General features: G+C 37.1%; 1 protein-coding gene and 2 long non-coding RNA genes across 10 annotated transcripts in view; all 3 read left to right on the top strand.

Moving 5' to 3' along the window:
- Positions 1-796: 796 nt before the first annotated feature.
- On the top strand, positions 797-2,876 carry LOC306992320. 2 transcript variants are annotated; one of them, XR_013796258.1, is made up of 6 exons: positions 797-929; positions 1,031-1,093; positions 1,359-1,446; positions 1,810-1,870; positions 1,965-2,084; positions 2,745-2,876. It is a non-coding gene; the product is annotated as an uncharacterized lncRNA (long non-coding RNA). The 2 variants fall into 2 exon arrangements; XR_013796259.1 differs by lacking the exons at positions 1,965-2,084; positions 2,745-2,876 and having other exon boundaries at positions 1,810-1,924.
- A 2,787-nt stretch (positions 2,877-5,663) lies between these two features.
- hnf4g (hepatocyte nuclear factor 4, gamma) lies at positions 5,664-19,511 on the top strand. Of its 5 annotated transcripts, none has more exons than XM_079601044.1 (10): positions 5,664-5,951; positions 11,121-11,289; positions 12,496-12,590; positions 13,897-14,003; positions 14,515-14,673; positions 15,784-15,871; positions 16,037-16,189; positions 16,275-16,511; positions 18,700-18,813; positions 18,973-19,510. In XM_079601044.1, the coding sequence occupies exons 1-10, from the start codon at positions 5,924-5,926 to the stop codon at positions 19,104-19,106; spliced, it is 1,284 nt and encodes a 427-aa protein (XP_079457170.1). In that variant the 5' UTR covers positions 5,664-5,923; the 3' UTR covers positions 19,107-19,510. The 5 variants fall into 5 exon arrangements, with proteins under 5 accessions (XP_079457170.1, XP_079457171.1, XP_079457172.1 ...); XM_079601045.1 differs by having other exon boundaries at positions 5,774-5,951; positions 14,518-14,673; positions 18,973-19,511; XM_079601046.1 differs by lacking the exon at positions 5,664-5,951 and adding an exon at positions 8,051-8,278 and having other exon boundaries at positions 14,518-14,673; positions 18,973-19,511.
- Positions 19,512-21,331: 1,820 nt separating this feature from the next.
- Positions 21,332-24,273, top strand: part of LOC306992413 — a 115,700-nt gene continuing 112,758 nt past the window's right edge. For all 3 annotated transcript variants that reach the window (XR_013796275.1, XR_013796276.1, XR_013796277.1), the window contains exon 1: positions 21,332-21,462. This is a non-coding gene — a long non-coding RNA (uncharacterized lncRNA). The remainder of the gene's footprint in view (positions 21,463-24,273) is intronic.

Consider the following 24,273-nt stretch of genomic DNA (forward strand, 5'->3'; position numbering starts at 1 on the left):
GTCTGGCCGACGTCGGCCCAACATCGAGCGTCGGCCTCTCTCTTTATAGCATCGCACAGGCATCGGCCAGGTGTAGGCAGATCTCCTGTCAGTCCGTGCTCTATTTCCCAGCTCCGTTACGTCGGCTTTGGGTCGGCCCACTATACGGGAGGCCGACGTCGCGTTTGTGTTTGCGCGGGTCCATTTCATTCAAACAACAAAATGTCATTTATAATTAACCATTTTGATAAAGGATATGGTAAAAATATGAGAAATGGTCTTTTTAGACAATATAGTAGAGCTGTAGGCGGCACAATTGAAAGCTCCCCGTCTCAGACATCGTTTTTAAAAAGATGAACAGCCGCTCTCCTGTGCTGCACCTGCACGCACTGGATTAAAGTGACAGCGCATATGGTTCGTGGTCAAAACTCAAAATGAACACAGATTGACATGAAAAGTCATTAAATTATACTAGGCTACTATTTTTCATAGACATCGGGGTAAAAGCAATTAACACTTACCAAGAGTAGGCCTATACTTTAGCAAAAAATAAAAATAACTAGGCTAATGATGAATAATAACTAAGCCAAAAGTTTTTATTTTATTTTTATTATTATTGTGAGACTAGTGATTGCAGTATGTGTGGGCATAAGCCATTGCACCAATTAACGAGTCATATATCTCCAAAATCAGTTTTAAAATTCATAATTTAATATTAATGAGATTTTTATTTAAGTAAAGTTCTAATTCTAGATGTTTATATTATATTTGTAAATGCTGCATGATTTTTGACGTGGTTTAATCAATGGCCGTGCGCGTGAACTTTCAAGTCGCTTTCGTTTCAAACACTGGAGCGGCCGCGGCGCAGAGTTGCCACGGAGACGGCGCGGGACCACTGCGACTGGTAGCAGCAACACTCCCTCTCTCGCCGCTGTTTTCACTGCTTTCAGGTGAGATTAGTCTCTAAATTCACACGAATAATACACACAGCTGTTCTTGACACTTCTCTTACTTGTAATTGACACGCTTCTGTTGAATATTTACTTTATAGACATGGTTAACGTTTGGTGTCTTCGGAAATAGTCCGTTAGCATCTCAACCGTTTTCAGACGAGGTAAGTTAAGCTAATAGTTAGCTGTTAAGTTAACGTTAACTCGGTTGAGCTTTTGTTTATGAAAGTTTGTGCTTTTAATCACATCACCTCTTATGTGTAGATGAGAGGTTTTGTAAAGGTTTTACTGGGAAATTAGCTAATTTATTTAACACAAACGTAAACGTATGTAATCGGTGACGTCACTTACATGGTGAGAAAGCTGCGTTGAAACTAAAGTTATCTCAATGGTGAACAAATATTGATAAAACATGTTCTGTGATTTCAGCAGCAACAAAATAACCCATAACAGAGGCAAAGCTCCACGACTTCAACATCTCTGAAGAAAGCTGCTGCCGGAGAAGTAGGAGATACAGGTGAGCCAAGGAAGCTCATTAAATAACTTCATATCCAGTTTGTCACAATATTTTTCACCAATGTCACCATGCATCTGTTATTTTCCTATTTTTTTTATTTCTCAAATTATTTTTTATTTGTTTAATTGATTTTAAGAAGGTTTTGATATCCAAATGTAAGTTACACTGTATGAGCAATATTACATGAATAAGTAAACTCAAAAACTAATTATGTTATCTAATTAAGAAATAATTTTCTGTATGTTCTTTATATTCTTTCTCTTTTCTGCATTTCATCTCTGCTGTAGCTTCTTTACTTGTAATAAACCTGGCATTGTATAATAATATTGTTGGCTCTGTGACACATGGTTTGTTGTGTTCTAGATCCTCCAGTGCTGATGCCCTGGCCTGACCGTAGCTGAGTTGGGCGGATCATCGTCACATGGTTTGTTGTGTTCTAGATCCTCCAGTGCTGATGCCCTGGCCTGAGCCGTAGCAGAGTTGAGCTGATCATCGTCACATGGTTTGTTGTGTTCTAGATCCTCCAGTGCGGCCTGACCGTAGCAGAGTTGAGCTGATCATCGTCACATGGTTTGTTGTGTTCTAGATCCTCCAGTGCGGCCTGACCGTAGCAGAGTTGAGCTGATCATCGTCACATGGTTTGTTGTGTTCTAGATGCTAGTGCTGATCCTCCAGTTCTGATGGCTAGAAATAGCTACGTATTACATGTGAAACTCTCTCAAATACTTTTACTATTACAGCTATTATATGTTTTTTACTATTACAATGGTGAGATTAACGAATCGTGAGAAGTTTAAGTATTTAGATCTATTCCCATCAGATAAAAGGATGACAGACTGTTGATCGCGTGAATGAAGATCTTATCATTGCAACGCATTTTCTGCACTCTCACTAATGCTTTCACCAATGCAAACACGCGTTAAGTCACGTTAGTCCCAGAGGACGCGTGTTTTGTGACATTATCTGCGAGTGTAAATCTCTAAATTCAACTTTAGACTTGTATTTTACAGGGGACAAGTTCTTAAATTCACATCTTTATGATCTCGAGTTTTGCTACTCTTTTACTTTCATAAATAGCCTTCCTGATAATGTTCGGGGCTCAGACACACTCTCCCAATTTAAATTTAGGCGAAAGACAACTCTTTAGCCAAGCATTCAATTAACACATCTTATAATCTTGTTCTACAGTTAATATGTGATGAAATAGTAAAAAGTGCACATGATCATCTTTTGCCTGAAATAATATGGGCTGCAGCTATGCTAATCTTTCTCCTGTTGCTTCCCTGTTTCTATCTTAGGATGCTCAGCAAGTTCACCAGAGATTTCAGCAGCTCCAGTTTGTATCCAGTCTCACTCACGAAGACTTCAGATGATGCAAACACACTCACTAAGACTTCAGATTATGGCAACTATAGATGGACATAAAACTGCCAGATATTAAGGTGGGGTACGCGATATTTCAAATATTTAGTTGATACATTGTTGATATGTGGAATCAACCCAAACAAACACAGCCGTCTCTTCAATGCTCCACCTGCAAAACTCAGCAGATTGCCCAGCAGCCGCATCACATTATTGCTGTAAATAACTCACTCCTGTTATTGCATGACCTGCTCAATAAAAGCGCAACACTAAGAACGTTTCAGGAAACACGTTATTAATGATAATTTATTTATAATTTATAATTTATTTCCCGAAACCTTCTTAACGCTACCTCGTTCCCAAGTTATACTTTAAAGCTCTACCTTATCGTTAATACGTGTTTCCCGAAACGTTAGTCATACGCTGGGATATTTCCCCACCAGTTAATCAAAGTGTGACAACACCAGTGTGGACGAGGTCGAGGGACGTGAGAGAGCGGCACGTCGCGCAGGTGTCGTTCATCATTAATCACGCCACCGGTCTCGCGCCGCTCTCTCATGTCCCTCGACCTCGTCCTGCTCGCCACAACCGGTAATACCATAAGCGCAGCATGCATTAATCCTTTGCTGATACTTCCTCGTCATCATGGAGAGAGCAGTTCATCGTTGCATAGCAATGACAGACGCCACCGGAGCGCAAGCACTTGTAGAAAGAAGGAGAAAGCGCTTTCCACACGCTTTAGACGCGATATGTGAACGGCCTCTAATTCAGGATAAACTGAGAATCTATTTGGTTTAAAATTGTTTTTGTTTTGTTTAAAATGGAGATCATGATAACATACATCAGAATAACATGTTCCAATCTTTTTAAAAAAAAGATACTCATTTGAATCATTCATAATAATGCTCATTCATAAACACCTGGGCTGCGTTTCCTGATAATGTTGTCTCTTAGCGCGCTACGAATACGGTATAACTTAACTAAAGGTATACCATTTATAGACGTGTTCCCCGAACCATACCTTAGGAAGCTGCTAAAGATATATACCTTCTTACGTGCGACGTTACCCGGCGCTGTCCCTGGCGATGCTGCTGATCTCGATGGCTCGAGAATCAGTTATTCACTCGTGCAGGGGCTAGTTCACTGCGTTATGTGAGAAAGCGGTGTTCTTTATAAAAGAAGCACTTCAGCACATTAGGACTCATGGGATATTATAAAACATAATCCAAACTATAATAGCCTAGCCTACTTAAAAATGTTATCATATTTTGCATAACCATTTCAAATCTGTTCAAAAAGCATTTTTACGTACTTCTCTTTTCCATTTTTGTTCGCTGAGGTGGAGCTGCGATGAAATATTGTTCTCGTAAATACTTTCCAGCATTTCAGTAATAAAAGTGTACATCTTTTGTACGGTGCTCGGCAGTGATATAAAATGATTTAAACAGTAAATTTTGAATCTTTTGTAAACTCAGAGATGTGGATTCAGACAGCAATTGAATCCCCACACGACCTGTTTGTCAAAAAACAGTAGGTAATTTGGCCAGGGATTTTTACGCAGGTTGGGTGAGAAAAAACACTGACATTATGGATTCGGACGGCAATCAAATCACAGACTTACCCCTGTAAATGTTTAAAATTGTATTCTTCGCAAAGTCCTAACTGTTTTTTCTCAATGTTTCTCCCTTTGTACAGGCTGCCAGGAGGAATCCGTCTCTACATTGTTGCTGTTCCTTTTTGATCCATTTTCTCCTGGAGTTCTTTCTGGTGTCAATAAAGTGTCTTAACTTTAATTGTGTCTGTTCATTATACTAGAGACAGTTAGACACAAAATTAAGATATTGTTCAATGTCAGTATAGCCTACTTTTTAAAACTGTCCCCCCAATATTATATATTTTTTTGCTCCGCTCTGTTTTTAGGATGACAAAAAGGTTTAAAAGTTACATTTTAAGTCTACCTTACAGCGACCATCAAAATAGATAGCCAATCAAATAAAAGAAGGCGGGGTTTACTGTTCACAGAAGCAGAGCACGTATTCCATCAGTTTAACGTTGAAAGAGTGCGAGGTAAGATGGAAGTGTCAAACTATTCGACTTTTTTTTTCTTGAATATGGCCATTTTGAGTAATGAAAGTTGCATGTGTTCATTATCTAAGCTATTTTATCAATTTAAGTCTCGGGGCAATGTTGATTACAGTTTCTGTGCTGCTGAGAGTGAGTGTTGTAGCGCGATCTCCGCTCTGTGCGCGCGCGCGTGTGTATGTGTGTGTGTGTTCGTAAGTGCGTGCGTCAATGAATGCAGCGCATGGTGTCTAATGTAAGGAGTAGCCCAAAAGGTTCGGCCTAAATAAATAAAGGTCCTATAAAACCCATGCAGAGCGGCCAAAGATTTACAGCTTTGCATCGTTCAAACATCGGCCGGAGGTCATTTACGATCAAAGGCCGATGTCGCGGCGACATTTTGCCGATTAGCAAACGATCTCTGAGCGACATCGTGTCGATGGAACTTTGTACATCGGGCCAACGTCGGCCCGACGTACGTGTGCTATCTGGGTATAAAACAATGACCAAACGGTGCTCGACCTCTCATTGAAAGACAAGAAAATAGAGATTTGGCGCCCTCTTCTGGTCAACTTGGAGAACGTCGGAGGTTGGCTAGTTGAAAGGTAAAATTAAAGTTCTGTAAAATAATGATTTCGGCTACTAGCGTAACTTCAGACAAATTGTTTATAAGCAGGTTTTTTTTTTTTTTTATGAAAAATACAAAAATCTCTGTTTCATAAGATAGACTATTCCTATTAGGCTAAAATTAAAATTCTTCTACTTAGGCTTCGTAGCCTACTGTCCGTGTTCTTGACGTCGTGAACCCACGCACAGGCAACACTCATGTGTAACACTCATGTGTTCTGGTTTATTGGGGCTAGTTACTGTTTAACATCTCCACCCAACTTTCAGTTTGTTTAGTAAATCGATCTAATGAGAGGCTCCCCCAACACCACCAAAAGTATTATCCAATGACATTAAACACTTCATCTACTCGAATTTGACAACAGCGAAACATCATATTTATTAGCATAAAAGTTTGACCCATGTTCGGTTGGGTTTTGGTGGATTAATGCAAATCGTTGTTGGACGTGGAGAAGGTAAGACCTGATAGTTTTGAATTGCGCTCATTGAATTATGGGTCAGTTAAATAAAAAATAATCCGTTAAAACGTTAACGATTAGCCTTTGATTCTACATTTTACCTGGGAATGTAGGAATTTAAAGAAGTCCTTATAGCCTAGCTACTACATGGGAAAATAAAATATCGCTCGGTTTGAACAGATCAGGCTGTGACGTCGACGTTCGTGTCTTTTTTCTTCTTGTTGACAAAAATGTTAAGGATTTTATTTTGTGAGCACAAATAAGCAGTGGTTATATTAAATTATTATTAGGCTATTTTTGTTATAGCTAGTCAATAAAAAAAGTTTAAAATATGTTACATTCAATCTAAGCATAATTGCAACATTTACGTTTAAAATTAGGCCTACTTTGCATTTTTCATTAAGATATGCCTTACTACTATTATCATACGTAAATATTTATTATACGTAATATATTTAGTATACGTGGGCTACTTGCCTAAACAAGTCATATCAATGGGCTTTTAAAATACAAAACTGAACGTAGCCAACTAGCCTACCTTGATACTGCGAGTTTCCCCCAGTCCTGGGGTGATAGCCTATTTTACTTCTAAGCAGTTTACTTCTAGTTCTAGTTTGACTTTGAATTTATTTTGCTTTTGAAATTGTATGATAGATCAACTAGAGCATTGCAATCTGATTTTAAGTTAAGTATTCGTTTCTCTGCATTGGATTTGTTAGTGAGGTGTAATGCAATGTATTGAAAATAGAGGGCATGGAATAGATGCCCTCACCTGGCTAGCAAAACTCTTATCACGTGAACATTTGAGCACTTCCTCATTTAAACATTGTTTGTTGGAGTGAAGTTAAAATGTAACCTGTGCAGTGTTTCCTCAGAGTATCCATGTGCTTACTGAATCTAATGTCAAATATTTAAAGTCTTTCTGTTTCTGTCTTTCTGTTTTTGTTGTAGCCTCTGTTTGTACAGTAATGGAGATATTCTGTTTGACTCTCTATAGTAGATTTAAGTAGAGTAAGACAGTTTAGTGTACAGAAAAAGCACAGTTCTCACACTTATAGATATTCTTAAATTAAACAAACTGTTAGGGAAACCAAATGGCAAACTATTTCATTGAAGTTGAATGTTTTTAAAACTATATTTTGACCAGAGACACTTGTTTGGTTTCCTTTATGGCTTTGCACATGCATTGAATTGGGCAGTCGGTGCTGCATTGATGTCTTTTTTTGTGATGTTTTTATTCTAATTTTGTCAGAAAAGTTTATTTTTTTTTTTGTCAGGTAAACCGATAGTTTGCCTCCAAACGACTGCCATTACTTTCCAAAACCTGTATACGTTTCTTTCTTCTGCAGAACACAAAATTTGATATTTTGAAAACCACTGCAGTTCAAAATAAACATTGGACCCCATTGACTTTCATTGTACAAAGAAAGTTTTTTTTTTTTTTTTAAATATATATCTTCTTTTGTGTTCTTGGAAGGGAATGAGGATGAGTAAATGATGACGTAATTTTCATTTTTGTGTGAATCCATTTAAGAAAAAATGGCTCATCAATATATTACATTCAAATGATTCTCTTAGTCTTGTTTAAATAACATGCAAAACTAAATTTATGTCAGATGAATGTAAATTATGTCTATAATAATCATATAATTACATCAGAGCTGCTGTAACTGAGATATCTAGTTTTTAAAATATTGTGAAAATTTAATTAAGCATTAACATATAAAAAGCCTAACATTTATGCAACTTCATTTTAAGCCATGGCACATCCCAAGCTGAGAAAACCCCATCGATTTACAACATCTTGTTTACAAAAGGAAGCTCCTATTTCTCCTAATGTGCATTTATAAATGTTTATCCTGCAGTCTTTGCCATATTTTGGTTAAGGGATGGTGCATTACTTTGTAAGACTGTCATTTTGCCTGAGAACAGGGCCTGTTGTTTGGGCTGCACCAATAAAACCTCTGGTTTCTCTCTGGAACAAATGGGGAAAACTGTTATCTCTTCATCCTTCTGATAAGTATAGGATAAGGGGAGAAGATAAGTTCTGTGCAAGGAGGTGAGGAGTCTTGGCCGAGGCTCCTCCCTTGTCTTAGAAGATGACAAATCAGCATTCTGAAGAGATGGTCAACCTAAGGCTGCTCTCTCCCTGAGACACTGTCCCAGGACGACTTTAAGTAGAGATAGCAAGGAAGGGATGAAGTTTTCACCCAGTCCTCTCCCTAAATCCTTGTTGGACATGGATGTAGCCAATTACTGCGAGGGTCTAGACCCGACCTATAGCACACTGGGCTTTGAGAATGCAGAGGTGCTTTATTGTGGTGGTGAGTGCTGTGTATTTTGTCCAAAAATACGTTTGTAAGTACTTTTGAAGCAGATGGGGTTGATGCTGCGTGTGCTTGGATTAGTATGATCATTCTGGTCCAATTTTGTGTTTGCTATAGTGCTGTTACTGAACTGTTAACTGAATTAATGTCAATTCGAACTGAGGTGGGTGTTAATTTGGTTTGGTATGACTGGAGGGGACAGGCGCCATGTCATGGCTGGTTTAATAGCTGTCTGAACTGTCTGGAATGATTTGTCCCAGCAGAATCATTTACCTCCTAAAGGAGATAACTGTTAGCTAACTATTTTGAAAGTCTTTCCATTCAGTTTAAAATTCAACAGAGGGTTTCACTCAAATCCTGAGAAAAGAGTTCTGAGTCTCAGGATTAGAGACAGGGTTCTCCGTGGGTTGATAGGTTGGGAAAAAAAGGACAAAACGGGATATATTGTATTTAAGTGTAAGTTTAGTATATTTTGTACAACTTCAATGTTAAAGGGATAGTTCGCCCCCCCAAAAAAATAATTTCTGTCATCATTTACTCAGCCTCAAGTTGTTCCAAACCTGTATGAATTTCTTTCTTCTGCTGAACACAAAAGAAGATATTTTGAAGAATGTCAGTAACCAAACAGTTGATGGGCCACATTGACTTCCATTGTATTACATTGTACAAAACTCATACAGGTTTGGAACAACTTAAGGGTGAGTAAATGATGTAAGAATTTTCATTTTTGGGTGAACTATCCCTTTAATTCAAAGCAGGAACAACAATGAAGTTATAAGAGGAGGGACATTTTGAAGCATGAAAGGTTGTTTGTCCCATGATCTTATTTTGTACTTTAATTTAAATAATAAAAGTACTGAAGGGACTGGGTCATCATGGGAAATTTCTTTGTCAAGGGTGCTATGTTGCCACTTCTAACTTTTAAACTTAGGCCTTTTTGGTTATCCATGGTTCATATCTTTAGCCACTTCGTCATCACAATCTGATGTGATTTATCCAGTTCGGTTCTCCATTAACCTAATGCTGGAATAAAATAGCTGTAGAGATATCCCAGTTATCTTTACAGTTCTTTACAGTACATCTAAACACAGAGATAGAGAAAGGTCATAAAATAACTGGAAAATAAACTATTTAAAGGCAAACACACACTCTCTGATGGACAGCTAGACACAATTAATTCAGATTTTCCTAAAATTAGTACACCTATCAGTCACACTAACTTGACTGAATCTGTTAGATAAATGCTAACTGTGTAAGCATTGACGAAAAAATGCCATGTGGTAACATCTACCTGATTCTATAAAATTTAAAAAAATTTTTTTTGACACTACTGAATCATCCTCAACCAGTCCACTCCCATGCAAAGCATGCTGGGAACTGAAACTTGACTTAAGAAAAAAAAAAGATGAAATAGATAAACGAATGTATTACAAATTTAAATAGATTTCACATAGTGAAATGAAACTGTGTGTTTCTTTTGTGTTAAAAAAAAATTGCGCAATTTTTTTTAAAAGTTTATATTTTCATGCAAAGTTTACATTTAATACATTGTAGGAAAGAGTTTGAGATGGATTGTTTGTCGGATTCGGCTAATTTGTGTACATCTGGGCTTCTTTCAGTTTTTTTTTTTTTTAATAATCCTGTGCTTAAATGGATAGTTCAATTGTAATTATTTTATTGTTTACTCACTCTTATATCGTTCCAAAACGGTATGAATCTCTTTCTTGTGTGAAACACAAAAGAATATATTTAGAAAAATGTCTCAAATGTTTTTTGTTTTTTTTTATCCATATTATGGAAGTCAATGGTCACCAAAAATGTTTGGCTACCAATATTCTTCAAAATATCTTCTTTTGTGTTCTGCAGAAGAAAGCAAGTCATGTAGGTTTGGACCGACACGAGGGTGAGTAAATGATGGCAGAATCTTCATTTTTGGATTATCTGTCTCTTTAATTAAGCCCATGAATGCAGTGAAATAGTTTTCCACCCCATTTCTCATTGTTTCATTTTAAGTTCTGTAGCACCTTACTCTGAAACTAAATACTTCAAACAGCCGCCAGAATGAAATTTCCTCTCTGCGACCACACGTGCCCTTTGCATTCAAATGATGTTTTATTCTGAAATGAGAAGGAATCACTTTGGGAATAAACTAAATCAGAAGAGATTGCTTTCAACCCACATTAACATTTATCCATGAGATGTCAATCTCCATTGAGTATCTGTCTATGCGATAAAACAGAGGCTAATCCTAATTAAGTCTGTCCTACAACAGCGGGGGGCTCCAATCAGTCTCAGCGCATAAAAGGCTAAAGTCCCCTGCTGCATTTCTTTTGTTGAAATGTTATGATTTTGGATGCACAAAGGAATGATTGATTTCTCATCCTAGTCTATATGAACAGAAGGGTGCCACTCTCTGTTGCTTTAGAAGGTCTTTTAGGATGAGCATCCTTTGTTCACTTATGCAGAACTCTTTCTTATTCTCCTCATTAGTAGTTATGATCGAGAGACCGAGTAAAAAGGCCGAGATTTGATGGACGTGTCGTGTTGTAGCTTTATGAGACTCACTAGGCTCTGTGTTTGTTAGTCTAGCTTGAATTAGCATGCTTAGCTTAGCATCTAGAAGCGTAGCAGCACTAGATGTCCTCTATTTAGTGTTCTGGATGTACAACAGACATGATTCTCTCTACTTTACTTTAAAAGATCTAAAAGCCACCCAAGTGAATCATTGAGCCCTCGGTTGACTGAATGAACAGTTTTTGCAACTCAAACCAAAGTGTTCAGGTGGCAATAACAGTTTTGTGATGATCTCAATCCTGACTGTCAGTGTTGTTGTTCACAGAAAACATGCCGACAGAGCCCAGCATCAGTCAAGGAGAAAATGGCGTGAGCTCCAACTGCGCAATCTGTGGCGATAAAGCCACAGGTAAACATTATGGCGCGTCTAGCTGTGATGGCTGCAAAGGCTTCTTCCGCCGGAGCATCAGGAAGAGTCATGTCTACTCCTGCAGGTACATCACGCTCATCCAACTGAGATGTTCACACTGTAAAGTGAATATTGTGTATTGAAAATCATTTTTATGGTGGAAGAAAATGTGTTTACCGGTATATCTGTTATATTATATAAAGGCTAGTATATATTATATAGTTTATATTATATTACTATATATATATATATACTATATATAATAAAAACATTTATTTCAGTTTTATTAAATTTAGTATTTAAACTTATTTCAATTAGCTGTAGAGATGAGAATCGAGAGCTGATTTTTTTATTATTAAGAAATAATTTTTTTTTTAAATGACATTCTGTTGCATTAATGGTTTCCGCAAACATAACAAAACATGGTAACACTTTACAACAAGGTTCCATTTGTTAACATTAGTTACTAACAATGAAAATAGACCTACCTCTGAAGCATTTGTTAATCTCAGTTAATTTCAACATTTACTAATGCATTATTAATATCAGATGTTGTATATTATTTAATGAACCTGAGCTAACATGAAATAACAATGAACTCACAAAGATGAATAAATTCTGTAACAAATGTTTGGATTATTTTTGGTAACACTTTATTTTAAGGTGACTAGTTACACGTTGCTACTTACAGTATAGTATAGTATAGTAATAACAGTAAATTATGCATAATTACAAGTAACTAACCCTAACCCTAAACCAAACCCTAACACTAACCATAGCTCTATAGTAAGTACATGTAGTTAATTAATACTACTCAGTAATTATTTAAGTAAGTACAATGTATCTGTCACCTTAAAATAAAGTGTAACCTTATTTTTACTATTGTAAAGTGTAAACTATAACCTGATTCACAACTGAGTGCCCCTTATTAGCTGGTTCGGTTTAATAAATCAGACAAAAAGACTCACGAATCAGTCCTGAACTAAATTTGACCAATTCGCTGAACCATAAGCTGTTACTTCTGCCATGTCTTCATGTCTATTTAAAAATGAAAAGAGAATAGTTTAAGGAATGACTAAGGAACTGGAATTGTTCAGTGAAATTGGAATCAGAACCACATACCTGTACATTACATTTCTTACAGTTCCCAGTTCTAATTACAAATAATTAACCAAAACGCACCAAGACTATTTTTTTATATACATCTAATTTATTGCTTTAAAGTTAACAAGGTGTTTACAAACTATGGTGTTTGCTCTTCTGAAAAAGTGTTCTTCTTCTTTTTGGGCAGGTTTAATCGTCAATGTGTTGTTGATAAAGACAAACGGAACCAGTGCCGTTTCTGCAGACTTCACAAATGCTTTCGAGCTGGAATGAAGAAAGAAGGTAAACATTTATATATGCGTGCAATTGTTCCCACAAATGCTCCCATTTCCCACCGTCTTGAACAGAAATCTCATGGAGTAACAAGGAAGAGGGAACTCAAGTGAGTAAAATAGATGATGCCATAAAACTTGCCCTGATTACACAAGGATGTTTAGTTTATTGGATATATAACCTTGGCTTAGACTTTTATGATGGGCGATCATGTGCTCTCCACCTCACTTTCCGTGCGTACACGTTGTTCAGTTCTGTGGTCAGTTAAAGTTTTACCTCTAGCTTATGCAGGGTTTTGTACGACAGTCATGCATTATTATTTAATTTGCTCACCATCGTTTCTCATTTCTTCTGAGAAAAAAATAGCTTAAAGCAGCCTAAGATGGTTTACTGGTCTTAGCTGGCTTAAAGGGATAATTCACCCAAAAATGAAAATTCTGTCATCATTTACTCACCCTCGAGCTGTTCCAAACCTGCATGACTTTCTTTCTTCTGCTGAACACAAAAGAAGATATTTTAAAGAATGTCGGTAACCAAACAGTTGATGGACCACACTGAAAATAATACTATGAAAGTCAATGTGGTCCATCAACTGTTTGTTTACCTACATAAACAAAATAACTTCTTTTGTTTTTGTTTACCTGACTGTCAAACTGGTCTTCCAGCCAAAACCCATCTTAAACTAGCAAACTACATAAATTAAGACTGGCCAAGACCAATAGCCAACCAAGATTAACCATCTTAGGCTATTTTCTTTCTCACCAGGTATCTTCTGAAGTTTGATTCAATGTCAGAAGTATAGATATGAGAAAAATCACACATACCTGTATAACATTTTTTATTGGACAATATATTTATTATTTTCAGCTGCTATTTGCCAGTAGAAATCAATATAATTTAAACAAAGTATCCAAAAAACATCTAAATAAATATGTTTGCAAAGTATTTATAAAGTTATTTTAAAATGTAATGCAAGTAAAGTAATGCAAAATACAATAACATGCCCAGTAGGAGATATTTATGGCTGGCAAATTTTCCAAATTCATTCATCATTATGTGGCAAAACACAACAGCTGTGGCAAAAAGGTCATTTTTGACTCTTAATCCGTTTAATTACATTAAAATACATTAGAAGGAATTATTTATTCTGCCAGTGAACCCCTTATTTCTTGGCTGTTCGTGTGTGTTATTTCTTGGCAGTGTGATTTTCTGCAAAACAAGCTTGAGAAACACACCCATCATCTTGGCTAATCAGTAATAACTCCTAACTGTTATTAGCTCACTAATCAGCAAAATTGTTTGTGCTTGTTTTAAGCTGTGCAGAATGAGCGGGACCGTATCAGCTCTAGGAGGAACATGCAAGACTCGCATGATCTGCCGCCAATCACAGCCCTCGCTCATGCTGAAGCTCTCTCGCAGCAGGTAAACTGTCCTATCAAGGTTAATCGAAACGCTCACACGCACACACACAAAAAGAAAGAGAAAGAATATCAGGGCAGAGACACGGAAAATGAAAAACATGCATATTACGGTATCAGCGGCAGTAACATTTATTGCTTTTGAGCAATAAATCATTGCCATGATTGTCAATTAAAGCAAAGGTGTATGGGTTTAATGCATTCTGCTAGAGATAAATAGTCACCAAAGACAAAAATTAACCAGCAACAGGGCTGATTATAGAAGGAAGAGAGGTTTCATCACAGTAACTCTGATGAAGTTCTGCTCCGTAGTTAATAATAACAAAGAGAGATAAATAACAACTGTAATTTGCATGAGCGTTGCTTTCTTTGAGCATCAGTCAGTGAGTGTCATCAACATTTCTAATTATTTGCATGAGTACCTGTGTGAATTTACCCCGAGAGAGGCAACATTCTGTGCGAAAGCATTTTTAGAGGACACTGTAAATTCAGTTCTTCTCTCTTCTGTCTCTCAGCAGATCAACGCTGCCAGCCCAATGGGCCCTGCTGATGTTTCAGAGAAAAAGTCAGCCACTATCAGTGACGTCTGTGAATCTATGAAGCAACAGCTGCTTGTTCTGGTAGAGTGGGCTAAGTACATCCCAGCCTTCGGCGAATTGCCACTTGATGACCAGGTAATGGCCGTTGGAAAGCAACACTGGCTGTGCTAATTGGGGAGGCCCTTGGGTTAAATTGCAGGGCCGTTCACCGGAGCTCAATATTTGCTATTCTCATGGCTGACTTGGTTTAGCCTCCATTTAGCATGCTGTCTGTGTTGCTCTAAATTTCGGATTCCCCCCCCTTGCATTTATTGTTATTGAACATGCAGAACCTTCGGGTGTTTAACTATGAGCTTAAATGATAAAAATGGCATTTAGTTCATGTGTATTAGCTTTGAGGTCTACTGTATGGTAGTGTACTCCTAAAAAATTACTAAATTATTTTTAGCCGTTTTTAATGCATTAAAAATTGGCAGTTTTTCTCTTCTGGACCAAAATGAATGACTCGTTTAGCATTTTGTCCCCTGCAATAAACTAGTAGTAGGCAAGATGGCAAGTGTTTGGCTGCTTAGGATTGCCCAGTTATCCCTCTGCTGGTAGAGATAATAATTACACTATTTGTTTCTAAAAGTCAAGTCCATTCAAAATATCCTGAGTCTGACTAATTACATTTTATATATACTATATATAAGGATTACATTTATAATGATAAAATATATTTATAATATTCTAATATATTTCAATTTAAAGGGACAGTTCACCCAAAAATTTAAATAAATGCTGTGCTTTTGAACAGAATTTCAAAGAATTCTGAAAAAAGCTATCACAGTTTCCACAATAATATTAAGCAGCACAGCTATTTTTAACATTGATAATAATAAGAAATGTTTCTTAAGCATATTAGAATGATTTTGGACGGATCATGTGATACTTAATACTGGAGTAATTGCTGATGAATATTTAAATAGAAAGAAATTCACAATATGACTGTTTTTACTGTATTTTTGATCAAATAAATGCAGCCTTGCTGAGTATAAGAGACTCCTTTCAAAAGCTCAACTCAAGTCATACTGACCAAACATTTTTTTAACAGTAGTGTATGTGTGTGTGTGTGTGTGTGTGTGTGTGAGTGCTTTTATTTTATTTTTTAGCATTTCCTTATAGTATAGCATATTTTCATTACATTTCATTATGGTTTAGTAGGTTTACAGAAAACTGTTAAACCAGGTCTCATTTTTTTTACAGGTTAGTTTATTACGTGCTCATGCTGGCGAGCACCTTCTGCTGGGTGTGGCTAAAAGGTCAATGCCATACAAAGACCTCTTGCTTCTAGGTAACTTCTAATAGAAAGTCATTTTCACCTTTCAACATAGCTGTACACACACACACACACACACACACACACACACACACACACACACACACACACACACACACACACACACACACACACACACACTAACTCGAGCTGATCTTTTGCTTATTATTTTCCTGGCAGGTAATGGCTGTGTTGTCCATCGAAACTGCCCTGAGCCGGAAATAGGTCGCGTATCCAACCGAGTCTTGGATGAACTGGTATTACCCTTCCAGGACATCCAAATTGATGACAATGAATATGCAGCTCTAAAGGCCATTGTGTTCTTTGATCCAGGTATATGCAAATAAAACAGAACATTAATTTAACACTTATTATCTATCTTAAAACACAGCCATACATGTTACTATTTTTCTTCTAGATGCCAAAAGCTTAAGAGACCCCTCGAAGATCAAGGCGATGCGCTATCAGGTTCAAATGAGTCTGGAAGACTACATTAATGACCGGCAGTATGACTCGCGTGGGCGATTCGGGGAGCTTTTGCTGCTGCTTCCTACTCTGCAAAGCATCACCTGGCAGATGATTGAGCAGCTACAGTTTATCAAGCTTTTTGGTCTTGCCAAAATAGATAACCTCCTGCAGGAGATGCTTCTTGGGGGTGAGTGTGAGGTGAAGCATTCAATTGCATGGGCTTTTGAAGCGGAAAAATGTTTCATGATCATTTTTTAAATTAGGTGTAAGCATGTACTTTATTCTGAAACAAGTGTGCTTGATTTTTCTCTTATAATGCCGCATATTACACTGGAAAATGTAAAATGATGAGGCAAAATAATGTATGTGCTGTATACCATATTAAGACATTACTTCTGGAGCGGCATCATTTGATTATGGTAGAATAGCTAAAGGAAACATTACTATTATTATTGCTCATAATTAGCATTACATAACAATTAACATCAAGTATAAAATTAATAATTTATGCTACGGACATGAATGCTATGTCAAATCATGTGGATTCGCCATAGCTATTTTCTAAATGTTACTGATCTTATTGAGAACGATTAATCCATGCATAAGTTTCATTTTCAAAAAAATGCATCAAAATATCTTAATCTTTCCTGAGTAAATGACAGACTTCTCTCTGGTGACGTGATAATATTCATTATAAATGGTTTATTCATGCACATCATTATTTTTGAAAAATTTATGTGCCCTGTCGCTCACATGAGATCGCAGCAATGGCAAACAACAACGATCCCACAATCCAATTCCAAAAGGAACAAAATCAAGTCCCGTCCTACATTTTTTTTTTTCGAGAAGTTGTTTCATAATCTTTTGTTCACCTGTCTTTTAAATTATTAAGTCTGAGTTGGGGGTCTAATAAAGCCTCAGGGTTCAGGAAAAATAGAAATGATTAATTTGTTGCATTACAGCCAGGTATGGACTATTTATGTATTGTCATTTGATTCAAGTGGTGTTTATAGTTCTGTAATGTATTGTATTGATGTGTATTGATGCGGGGCAGTGAATGCTGTGGGATGCGAGACAATTTTTGGAAGAAGTTCCAACAGTAAACAATTTCACTTTATTTTGATGGTCCCTTTAACACATTCTGTTGACTATAAGTAACGTTGCCCCTGCATGTCTACTAACTCTCATTAGAGTGTTATTAGAGTATTAGTACACTGGTAGAGTTAGGGTTAAAATAAGTTGACATACTTGCAAAGTTACTTATAGTCAGAAGAATGTCTGTTGGAGGACCATCACAATAAAGAGTTAGCAGATTTTAAGCAGACAGTCTACTAATACTCTAATGAGAGTTAGATGACATGAAGTTGCAAAGTTGCTTTTAGTCAACATAATGTTCAACATAAAGGGACATAAAGGGACCATCATACAAAGCGCTCATAAAAGTGCAACATATAGCAGAATAAGTCCCGCCTTCAAAACAAAAAAGCCAATCGCTAATTAGTAAAGTCATTGCTGCTGCCTTTAGGATAGCAGTCAGTGTTCTGAGATGCGCTCTTGTGACTGCACATGCGCATTGGCTGGTCCAGCCTGAAAAAATGCTTTTTTTTTGTCATTATTTGAGCGTTTAGATACAAAATTTATAAGACAATTGTTGTCAGATATGATTGGTAATTTCAAATATGAAATTTAGTTGTAAGCTTGGTGAACAGCTTTGGATAATTTGATGTTTCCCCATTCAAAGAGACAGGAGCTGTACTCACATGAATTAAATAGCTGTCCGAGAGGTGTTTCAAAGAGTGAAGTGTCTTGCCTTAAAAGGGACTTTGATGGCCTTGTCCCAAATGGCACACTTCATGTGCACTTGCGATCGTATGGATCACAATGGCCGCTGCGTGCACATGTCCGTTAAGTCCACAAGACCGTAAGGTGTAATTTTAGGATTCAGAAAGATGCTAGTAAGCGCCCCATTTGCAGTAGATATGCGCCCGTGAATATGTGTACTTTTGCCGGGCCCGTGAGCTCCACAGCAGACTTCTTCCCGACAGTCAAAGCGACATTATGTCACGAAAGTGGGGATACGGAGTAAGATCGTGAGGGCTTAGGGTTCCATTGTGACAGAGCCGATATTACTTCAAATATTCACTATGTAACTTTGGTATCTCTGTCACCATCTGTGGTCAAAAGTTGGAAGTAGCATATCTGCCACCATATACAGTAGCATGACCTTCTTTTCTTTACTTATGGACGTGATGCAACAGGCACAGATGAATGTGGTAAACTTGAAATTTTAGCTGACTGTTCAGTATTGTAAGCTTACTTACTTTTTGAACACTGTTTTTTATATAGTAACTCAATAATCACATTTATTTTTGCAGGTTTAACCACAGAACAACCTCACTTATATCACAATGGTCACCCTCAGGTTCCATTAACAGGACAGACTATAGTCATTAGCTCCATACCTGGACCTGCACACTCACAGCAGATGGGTAAACATTTTTCTTTTATTTATCATAAATATAGTCAGTGTCAGTGACCAGACATCATACATTAGTGAAACAGTGTTATTTTATTTGAAATGAATAATTTGCTCATGACATACCAAGCTACTTTAAGTGTGTTTTATAGCTTTTCTGTTTTTTTTCCAGCATCCCCAGATACCCCTATTCCATCTCCCACTTCAGTACAGAACCAGGAGGCCTACAAGCCCCCCGACAGCCCGGCTCTCCTGCTAACGCAACAGCCCATGCCAAACAGACTCTCTCCTGAGCCTCCTCTGTAGCGCAGGCCTTGTGTGTTTGTATATGTGTAAATTGTGTGAGTTACACCCTTCCCCTCCTCCAGTGCAACATGTTTAACTGATCCAAAGAGAACTTTACAAACACATTCCAAATGTATTGTCAAAGTGGACCACCACAAATTGAAATAATTATATTGGAAAGATTTATTGCTGGCAGACCTAGTTTCTCTTTATCAGCCTACCACTGGAAAACTAGTCAATGTAGACAATATTAGTTGATTAATAACAAATTATTGTCAGTTACAAGATACTTGTCAAATTTTTTTGTACTATTAAAAAGTCTAGATTTAATTTATTAACAAAATTATACTATGAAACACTCAAGATTTTTTATTATTTTTCTTTAAAATGTGCCCTTTAACAATAAATAAATACACATTGGGTCTGAGTTTTTATTATTTATGGATTAATTTGTATTGTTTGTTTAATAACTTTTATAGGCTATATTGCATGATAAAAGTAGCTCATGCTGTAAAGTGCTACTTTTTAAAAAGTATATATACTTGGCAATATAGGCTACACTACATATTCCAATATATATTCTGGCAAATGTTAATGGACCCTGCATTACAGTCGATTCACGTGGCAGCTGTATAAATATGAAGCATTAAAATGAAAAAAGAGAGGTAGTTAGGACATGTTACTTATACGTCCCAATTTGCAACTTTTGTCAGTTTTCTGAAGCAAACCCTGAGTGAAAAGCCACAGTGAGCTATACCTGGAGCCTATACAATTATAACAAAACGATGAAGCTGAGACTAGAAAGCAGATGATCATAACATCTCATCTGAGCCAGGTGAAACGGTGCGCTCTCTGACATATCATGAATCTCTGTCACCTCATTGCCTCGGAAAGAGAGACAGACAGAAAAAGAGCAAGAAACGAATGCTCATTCGAAAACACATCAAATCAGGCTATTTTCTGCATCTAAACAACAGCGTTTGGTGCAGGTGAAGTCCGTGTTGTCAATACCTCAGCATTCGGGAAGCCGTAATAAGTTTTGGAGTGCGCCCTGTTTGGATGGTTTTCCAGAAAGCAATCTGATATCACCAGGTGTAAGTGCACAAGGCCTGGGGGCAGATGATGCCGTCAATAGTAGCTGTCTATTATACTGCGGGAGAGCTTGGAGGAAGTGGAAATGGAGACCGAGCAAGGTAAGATAAACAATGCAAACCCTCCAATCAACTCCATAATAGAGTGGCAGCTTGCGTGGGGTTAAACGGCAAGCTTGACGGGAGAAAGCTGAGCATCCAGTGATCCTTAATGAACAAGCACACAAGGCTGAATGCACTTATTTGTATACAAAACATTATCTTGGTATTCAAGGCACACATCTCATCTGAGGCGTTCAGCTTTGTGTGACGGTGTGGTATTAAGCCTCGGTAAGCCTCCTCTGAGCAATGTGGAGTGGATGGAATAAGCATATCTGTTCTTCACCTTTGTGGTGAAGGAAACTCTCACACACTACACCTTGACATTCATGACAGCGAGGATACTCAAAGTGATTGTAATCCACATTGCCGGCAAGCTGAATAGGAGGAATTTTCCTCCCTTTTCTTGTGTAGAACTATCATTTGTTTGCATAATGACACTTCCAGAATGCTTCTATTCCAGTGCTACACTTAAACCCCTGCTTTGGTTTTTTTTGTGTGTGTGCAAAATCTCAAGCTGTTTTAATCTGTTATGAGGCAAATTTAGATTTGGGGAGGGATTAATGTAGGCTATATTTTTCATTTTGGCATGAATCATTTCCATATTTTGTGTTTTTTTATTTTATTTTTTTGTAGCCTAACTACTTTATTTTAAATATTTGAAAAAATGTTTTAGGATAGTGGTTCCTACTGAAATCTTCCAAAAATAAATAATAAAATAAATGTGCTATTAATCACATTATTTTGTTCTTCAGTGACGGTGACCTCTTGCTGCTCAGGTCAGGTGTTAGTTATATGGGCGGGGCCTCAGAGGGACATCAGACGTCTATCAGACAGCTTGGCCAAATCATCGCTAAAGCAATTAATTTTATATTATATATATATATATATATATATAAAAAAGGTAAACAATTAATATAAAAATTGGGAGTTGATGAAAAATTAAATATGTTTTATTCTTATTATCTGCGCTGGCTTATCGGCATATCCCATTAAATGTCACGGCGGAAGTGGAGGCTGAAGCTGAGGCCTAACGTTAACTGTTAACGTTAACTAAAGTTACCTGATTAGCATTTGATACGTTTGTGATATACAAACTAAATGATAGTCGGATAAATATTGTAATGAAAAGATGGTATTATCAAAAATGATGCTTTCTTCGACTTTACGGTGGAAAGACCGCGAAGGTAAGTATTCTACTGTTTTGTTTTGTCTTTTTGCTGTGAATCTCGCCGTAGTGTTTACATGAAAGTTTGCTTTTGCACTTTCTTCTACATTAGTAACGTTAAACATGTCTGACCTGATATAATATTTTTTTCTACAGCAACCCCTTTTAAAACGTATTCCTTATTCCTTACTAGGGGCTTATTTCGAATTGCTGAATTAAAAAGGTAATAGTGTATTTTTTTGAAAATGTAGGCCTAACTTTCAATTGCTTTTTTTATATTTATTCCACTAGTAACATGAATCTATTCAATATTTATAATATACTAGTATTTTGCAGCTACAAGTCACTATCCCAATTATTCAGTTGTTGGGGGGAAAATGAATCCTGTGGGAATCTGTGGTTCCAGTCTTACTTTTATTATTTATTGTACGTATTTACATATCCAGCTATTAGAATCATTTTTTCCAGTTTTATAGTAGCAACATTATTTTTTGTATTTTGCTAGTAATACTTTTAATTGATTTATAAAGTAGTAATTTTGACTATTCATTGCATATGACAATTTAAAAAAAGGAATTGTACGTTACAACTTGAATAGATAGTTGGCAGTGCTTAATTGATGCCTATTCCCATGAATTCAATGACAAAAATGGGCCACTAGGTGTCATTAGAGGCGCATTGTAAACACAGCCGCTGTAGTGATGGTTCTCATTGTGAGGAATTTCTAGTAAGAATCTCCACAAAGCTCACTTGATCTTTTATTTTATAACGTATGCAAACGTGGATCAGAATTGCAGCTGCCGTGAAGACTCTTAGCTTAAGTGTTCCATGCCGGGTTATTCTAAAAAGCATCTGTTGATAGCGTGTTCTTTTTTTTGTGCAATCAGGGTATATTTTTTTATTAACTCTTGCTCTCCATTTAAAATGAATGGTGGTCTATTAGCTGCGGTGGGCTTGAATTCAGGCTAGGCTGACATCGCACCCTTTTCAGGATCAAGGTTCAGGCAAAGGAGAGAGAAAAAAACCCACCACACACATACACTTGGTAATGTAAGTACAGTTTAAAATTAATGGTGTCTGTCAGGCTGGGGACCGGCTTGCCACTCAATGAGAGATTAAGGGTAAAGATTGCGCCCCATCATTTTTCAGCTGCACATTTTACCCATAATTCCCCTCTAGATCAACAGAATTTTTTTGCTGAAAAGCAGGCGAAGGTGTAGAAACCATGTGGCTTCCAACATTCAAGGAACGCATTCACGTCTTGAATGATTCCCACCCTTTTTCATCGTCTGCATGTCTATCCTGATTAAACCGCAGTATTGCTTTGGAAAAGGGAAGTGGTGAAGCCATTTAAAAAGGGTTGAAATGCTAGTTTCTCTCATCAGAGCAGCGCCCTCCCTTTGAGGAGTTTCATAAACGTGGGCTTTAGTCTGAGAATGGCCGACTGTTCCTGGCCTCCTCTGACACCTTGCATTCTTACATTTTGTCCGTGCGGCACAGCTGAAAATGCTCGTGAAATGTATTCAATTCAAATCAAATTGATGTAGCGCAGAGTAATCTTTCTCTATTAGATGTGTCACTTTTGCCAATTGTTCCCTAATATCCTTTACTGTGACTATATAAGATTAGTGCTCTCCATGCTGCCAGAGTTTTTCGTGCCTTACTGAATTATTCACCGAGGCGTAACCTTCAGTTATCAGGTTAGAAAGACCTTGATTATAACAGGAAGTCAAGTGTAGAAAATCACTCTCTCCACCGAAGGAAGCGTTTCAGCCCTTTTGGAAATTTGAATAATTATGAAATGTACACACAAATAGTATAAGAAATTAATTACACAGGCACAATGGCTTTCTCTGCACTTGCAAAGGAGCAAAGCCTAATTTATGAGTAAAAATAATTAGAGTTTATCTTTTTCTTCTTCATTTTAATGCGTGGCAAATGAAATGTGGCCATTGTTATCTGGAACTTACTCCTATTAATAATTGACAAAAAAATAAAATAAACTCTCTGCTTGATGCTTGTCTCTTAAGTGACAACACTCAAACGCAGCCAAAGTTTTGTGAGTTATTTAATTTCTAAATAATGTGCTTACCATCGTATTCTATCATATTTAGTTGTGGAATCGTTAATCAAAAAGAAAATGATGATGACTCCCTGCTGACTAGACTGATGTGTTGCTCTCTGCGGGGCACCGTGGCAAACTGCTCCACAGGCGTCTTCTGGAAATAAGGGAAACGGATAGCCGATCGTTCCGCACACCTTGAAATTATAGCCTTCCTTGCATTTTTTTTCCTCCCTCTCTCCCTTGAATAGTCATAGTAAATGAATTTAAGTTCATTAGCTTCCACCCTGCTGGAATAATGCAACTCTCATTACATCTCTGATAGACAACATTTGACGAGGACATTTCTATTAGCATTATTCCATGCGGAATAATACACCCTTCATTATTTACTTAGTGAACAAGGAGATTCCCGGAACAAACAGAGACGTGGTCTAACTCGTAGATTGTGTTCTGTATGTCCTTTTCATCGCCTTTATAGTGTCATTATCTCATGTGGTTACTGCACTTAGCAGTTAGCCTATGTTTTGTTTGTTTGATTTATAGTTGACCCTTATGTCACTGACCATTAAGCACCAAGTTCTCAGAAATGCGCTCTTTTTATTCATGTTGGTTTTATGTCATTTCCAAGAAAAGTTTCAGTTTAATGTCATGGTGAAACCCTCAATTAAAAAGTAGCCTAATGTTTTCTTTTTACCTTGAATGTACATTATAAAAGGTACTTTGGGTTTTAAAGTCTCTAATGCTCACCAATGTTTTTTTTGTTTT

Source organism: Phoxinus phoxinus (assembly GCF_949152265.1).
Source record: "Phoxinus phoxinus genome assembly, chromosome: 24".
Classification (NCBI taxonomy): domain Eukaryota; kingdom Metazoa; phylum Chordata; class Actinopteri; order Cypriniformes; family Leuciscidae; genus Phoxinus; species Phoxinus phoxinus.

Bases quoted from the DNA above. Each gene is read 5' to 3' on its own strand.
- hnf4g (XM_079601046.1), top strand. From the start codon at position 8,152: ATGAAGTTTTCACCCAGTCCTCTCCCTAAATCCTTGTTGGACATGGAT. The intron at 11,290-12,495 runs GTACATCACGCT...CTTTTTGGGCAG, and splicing joins AGTCATGTCTACTCCTGCAG to GTTTAATCGTCAATGTGTTG. The intron at 18,814-18,972 runs GTAAACATTTTT...TTTTTTTTCCAG, and splicing joins TGCACACTCACAGCAGATGG to CATCCCCAGATACCCCTATT.